The 5,746-nt window shown below is 51.8% G+C and overlaps 1 protein-coding gene across 2 annotated transcripts in view; it reads left to right on the top strand.

Annotated features, from left to right (window-relative positions):
- Positions 1-5,746, top strand: part of Ptpre (protein tyrosine phosphatase, receptor type E) — a 173,391-nt gene that overhangs the window by 120,667 nt on the left and 46,978 nt on the right. The window contains exons 4-5 of one of the 2 annotated variants that reach the window (XM_004625577.3): positions 4,298-4,397; positions 4,642-4,715. In XM_004625577.3, coding sequence (XP_004625634.1) covers positions 4,298-4,397; positions 4,642-4,715 — 174 coding nt within the window. Of the gene's footprint in view, positions 1-4,297; positions 4,398-4,449; positions 4,562-4,641; positions 4,716-5,746 lie in introns of those variants that run through there. The other variant, XM_004625578.3, reaches the window with a different exon arrangement.

Genomic DNA, 5,746 nt, shown 5'->3' with positions numbered 1-5,746 from the left:
CAGGGTTCCTACAAAGGCACCCCATCCTGAAGGGGAGCGAACGAGTTGTGCTCTGCTGACTTTGCAAGCCCCCAACTGACAGAGAAGCTGCAAGTGCCCTCCTGCCTCCTTCTGCACAAAAAAAGCCCAGAGAAACCAGGAATCACAAAAAGAAACGACCAGGAGCTTCCTGCTCGCTCGCATCAGCCGTGTGCCTCACGCTGCCTCCTCTGCAAGCCAGCTCTCCAGGTGCAGCGGCCACGGCCTGCGGCCGGGGGCATCCAGACCCCAGATCCCTAAGGCTGATGCCTCAGACCTGCAGGAACAGTCAGTGAAGAAACCCGACCTGCGTTCCCGACTTCCCTTGTCGCTGGCCATTTAGGGACACCTGCCAGATCACCAGCTTGTACCTGTGCACATCTGGAGCCGTTTCCCTGAGCTGTGGCAGGAGCTGCCACAGTACTCTGAGCTCTCGACAGCCTGCACTGTGGTCCTCAGCAGGACGATGTTTCCAAGCCTGGAGCTTTTCACTTTATCTGAAAACAAAATTTATTGGCTCAGAATACCGCCGCCACCATCAGGGAGGTATTACCTTCAGGAAGAGAGGGCTGTCGCGTGACCTCAGCGCCCAAAACAAGAGCAAATGTGAAACTCCTTGTTCAGCCTCTTCCGGGTCTCAGCATACTCAGAAAGAGCAGCTGCTTGCACAGGCGAAAGTGACGCAGGCCTCCTCTACAAGGGGCAGATGGGCTGCTGGGCCTAGCGCGCTGAGCAGGCGGGGAGTCTAACTGGCTGGCGCGCTCCTTGAGCCTTCACTGCACCCCTGAAAGAAGAGTGCTGCATCATTTGAGATGTCAACACTTCCACTTCGTCACAATGAGCCAAAACAAAAGGAACTCAGCATTGATCATGATACACTTTTATTTATTTATTTTAAATGTATGTGGTTGTTACAGGGTCTTTATGCAGCTTGGACTCATAGTGATCCCCCTGTTCTCGGCCTCCTGTGGGTTGGGATTACAGGCGTGGGCCACCACAACTGGACTTGGTTGCCCGCTCAACACGCCCTGAGGGCGGGGCCCTCACAGCATGCAAGACCGGGGATGGAACCCGGGTCCCTGAGCTTACCAAAGCAGGCGCTCAGTCTGCTGAGCTATCTTGCCAGCCCCTGATTGTGATACATTTTTATATAGGGAATTAAAGATACATTCTGAATGTATTAATTATATGAGAAAATACTATTACCTGCATTATAGGAGGAATTTTTAAAAATTAATATGCAGAAGAACACAGAAAAGGAAGAGAGAACATGACCAGGCAAAAGTCATGGTAAATAAAAAGTATATAAAATAAAAAGTATATAAAAGTCATATAAAGTATCTGATTAATTATGCTTCACTAATCATACAAGATGAGAAGCCCTCTAGAAATGAGAGATATGCAAATTAAGGTAGCATTATGTTTATAGCCGTGGTTTGAAAAAGTGAAAAGGATTGCTAAATTGCAGGGAAAACGGCTCCATCGTCCACCAGGGCTGAGTGTAGAAGTTACACGCTTTCTGGAGGACAGCTTGTGAACTTCTATTAAAAAATGTAATATGTGTGCTTTGGACCCAGAGGATCCCTTTAGCTCTCCCGCGGAAGCACTGGTGAAATACTCCAAAATGATCCACAGTTCCAGAATTGTAGACAGTCGGAAAAAAGTGGAATCAGCCCACCTGTCTGTAGTCTTGGGCTGTCCAAAACGTGGCGCTCCAAGCAGCCGGCACACAGGGCTTAGAAGCTCACTGACACTGATGTGGAATCTGTCCACAGACAGCAAGATGAGGACAGGAAACAAAGGACAAGTGGAGGACTACCAGACAGTGTGCCTCATCTGTTTGTTCATATGTAGCGTTGCTATCTTGGGATGTCTTTAAACTGGTAGCTCTTCACAATTATAATTGGCATCTTGTTTTCCTGCCTTAATCATTCATAGAATAGTGCTACTCCTTACAAACCTCGTAGTCGGAGATGAAACGAGAGTGGGATGGCCGTTTCTCTTCCAAAGCTGCATATTTATGAATGTAACTAGAGAAACAAATGTGGGGAAAGATACACTCCAAGATTTTAACACAGTTTCACTCAAGGAAAGGTTGCCTCCAGCACATTTGCTCTTTATTTTTGTGCTGCTTGGAACATTTCTCAAGAGCTCTCTTTCCTATTTGGCTTGCACCTGCTGAGATGGGGGGAGGAAACACAGTAAGGCCAGCTTCGTCTGCCTGGGAAGACAATCCCAAGCTCCAACCCACAGCTGGGTCCTCCAGAGGCTGCCTCTGCTCTGTCCCCAGCACAGCATCTCACTTTGTGCTCTGTCGTCTGCTGTCCTTTCCTCTTCTCCTATCCTTTACCCCAGCTCTTCCTCTCTCTCCAAGAGGCCCTAGAAACGAGCAGTCTCTGACTGCCTCCCGCCTATCTCCAGGGCTGGCCGTGCCTCCCTTCCTTAGGGCTTCCCCACAGCAGGAGGTTCTTGGGTTTGGCGGGTAGATATGTGGAGCCAATGGTCGAAGGTCGCACCTCCAGCCCAGCCAATGGCATTCCATTCCCAGGGCCAGGTTCTATGTGAGTAAGCAGGCACATGCATGCCCCTTCACAGTGTGGGTGTATGCAGGCATAAATGGGGGCCAGAGGTGCAAGTGGGCTAGCCGTCAGCCACCCCTCTAGGGAAGAGATTGCTCCAAATGGGCTCATCACTGGAGCTGCCCCCAGCCCAACCTTCTCCCTTCTAAGCGTGAAAGGAAACCAGAATGGGATTCAAGAGTTGGCTCTCTCTTGGATGGGATGCCTTGCTACCCATCCAAGGTTTTCTTCTCTTGCTCACATTGTTTTGCAAAATTGCATTTTAATGGAATTAATCACTAATGTTTAATATGAGAAAACTCCCTTAAGTATGTGGGTTTCTTCTTTAGGAACCTTAGGGGGGTCAGGCAGCCTGGGCCACCTCTCCCAGTGCTCTGAGCTAAGCAACCACCACCCCACAGAAGGACACAGGCTCTAGTACTCTCCTCTCTCCAACCAAGTGGACTCCACAAACTGGCCAGTTTACCACCACTTTTACAGAAGCTGAGCCAGAGCTTGACCTCTGGGAAGTGTAGAAGTACAGAGTCTCACCACAGCAGTGCCCCTCCTGGGGGGGAGTAGGTGCTCCCAGAAGAGAGGGGAGTCCTCCCGTGCCTCCTGACCACCTGACTCCACTTGGCTGGGAAGGGACCAAGTCAAATCAGGGGGAACCTGGCTCACCACACCAGCCAGGGCTATGCACCAAGGCTCTGCCTGGTGGCCTCTCAGGTCAGGGACCATAGGCCAGGCTGCTCCTGCTAGAAAATGCTGGTGGGAAGTGGCGGGTTTAGGTCAGAATTGAGACTCTCCCAAACAGATTCTCCCAGACACCCGGACTGGTACAGACCTGAACAGCAAGCCATGTACCACAGCCTTCAGCCTAGATATGGGAGGTGACAAGGCTGCGGTGCCCCCCAGAGCCCCTGGGCACCCCCTGGAGCTCTGGGAAAGGAGCAAGTGGGCTTCCTGGAGGAGGGGCCGTGGTGGTCCTTGGCTCAGGAACTTTATGATAAGGAGGGGGCAGCAGGGCAGGCTGGGAAAAGGAGGCAGACTCATAGGTGGCAGCAAAATTGCCAGTGGCTGTGAGAAGCTGGGCACATGGAGCTGGGGCAGGTCCTGGGCAGCCACGAGCTGAGGCCGTGGCACTATGTCCGGAGATGTGTATCTCTCTAATTGAAGAGGTTAGACTGAGAGGTTGACAGTGAGGACGGCGCCTGCTTTCCTATACTGGAGCTCCTGACCCAGCTGAGCTGGTGGGTCTTCGACAGGGCAGCAGGGCAGGGGCATCTGCACCTACGCCTCCTCCCCCTCCTCCCTACATGGAGATGCAGATGCAGGAAGGACCCCAAGAAGCAGGCAGCAGACAGCAGGGACCACGTGGGGAACCCATACCTCACTCCTGCGTGCTGCCACCAGGGATCTCAGTCCTGGTTTCTTTCTTTTTCCTTTCTCTTTCCCCCTCTTTTGTACTGGGGATGGAACCCAGAGCCTGGCACCTTGCCGGGCAAGTTCTCGCCTGTTAAACTCCATCTCCATCCCCAGTTCTGGATTGTCCTCAGTGTCCACAGCAACAAAAGTCACTCTTTTGTTCCATGAGGGTGTCTTTATTGGCACTGTGGACCACGCTGGTAGCAGCACCGCACAGACTCTGAAGCAGGGCTCCAGTGCAGGAGGAAGGGCTTCGCCCCTGCCCGGGTCCTGACAGCCCACCCCCACCGCAGGCCCTCCGGACACTGACACCTCGAAGCCACTGCTCACCTGGCTGCTGTTGTCTGTGCTACTGCTCCTCCTCCTGCTTCTCGTCGCCGCCTACTTCTGCAGGTAGGAGTGTCCCCAGGCGCTGCGTTGCCCCAGCCAGCTCAGATGAGGAAATGAGCCTTCTGGAGGCTGGGGGTGGGGGCCAGGAGGCTAAGGCGCGGTCGGCCAGCCAGGCCCAGCCACAACTCAGCTATGAGCACTCGAAAGAGCTTCTCCAGGCCCGCCTGGTGGGTACCACCGCACTCAGGGCTTGGGGCTTCCCAGAAGTCTGGGTGTGCCAAGACTTAGCGCATCTTGTGCCTCTCAGGTTCAGGAAACAGAGGAAGGCGGTGGTCAGCAGCAACGACAAGAAGATGCCCAACGGGATCTTGGAAGAGCAAGGTACGGGCACTTCCTTCTCCGGGTGGGTCTTTCTCAACAGGCATGAGGCTGTTTTCTTTCCTTACCATTTAAAGCAAGTTTTAAGTTCCTCTGGTTTTGCAACTTTTCACCTCGCCCTATCGCCCTATCAGGTATTTTACTGTCATTTACTACGAGTTTACCATTTCCCAAAGAGTTTCTGTGTTTCGAAAGTTTGTTTCAGAGATCGTTTTTTCCTCCCGTGTGAAATGGATGTCTGAGATGTTTCAGTTTGTGGCTTTTTTTTTTTTTTTTTTTTTTTTTGAGAGCTTGTTCATATCCTGTCCTTTTCACGGGGTTTTGACACATAATGTTTTTCAGTCAGGCTTTTCAAATCAGTCTACGATAAGACTGGCTCATAACCTAAGGTGTTCATCTGAGGTTGTACTGTCTTAGAATCAAGCTGAAGAGATAGACATGCTCTGCTAGCGTTCCTCTCACTTGCCGGAGACCAGACTCAGTGACATTTCCAACCTTTAGGTCCAAAGATCAGTTTCTAACCTGTAAATGCTTGTGTGAGGGCCTGTTGTTTTCTTTCAACACATTGAGATGACTGAGAACAGAAGCTATGACAGAGGCTTTTTTTAAAAAAAATTACTGGTTCATACTGGTGACTACAACTTCCTGTTGTCAGCTTCCTACCTAACTGCGCTGGGGGGCAAGCACATGCTGTCAACTGTAAATGGAATTTCAAAACCAACATAAGATAATGAAAGTCGTATCAGAGATGAAACACTCACCAGGGACGCTGATTCTTGGAGCACTCAAGGCCCTTATGGACTATAAGTGTGGCCCCCCAGCGCCGCCCTCTTGTCTGTTTCACAGCCTGCTTGGGCGGGAAGAAGGCAAGGCCAGGGAGAGGCAGAGAAGCCAGCCGGCTGCGCTCCTACCCACCTTTCTGTGTCTTGGAGGAAGGTGCCTCAGGGTGAAGTTTTTGGCTGGGCTTCAGCCTGCTCTGCAGGTGGGGCAAGCCCTTTTGCAGCCCCCTCTGCAGGTGGGGCAGGCCCTTTTGC

The sequence above is a fragment of the Octodon degus genome, unplaced genomic scaffold (assembly GCF_000260255.1).
Source record: "Octodon degus isolate 3935 unplaced genomic scaffold, OctDeg1.0 scaffold00010, whole genome shotgun sequence".
Lineage (NCBI taxonomy): Eukaryota > Metazoa > Chordata > Mammalia > Rodentia > Octodontidae > Octodon > Octodon degus.
Note: the sequence above shows the minus strand (reverse complement) of the source record. Positions and strands in the feature narration are given on the sequence as shown.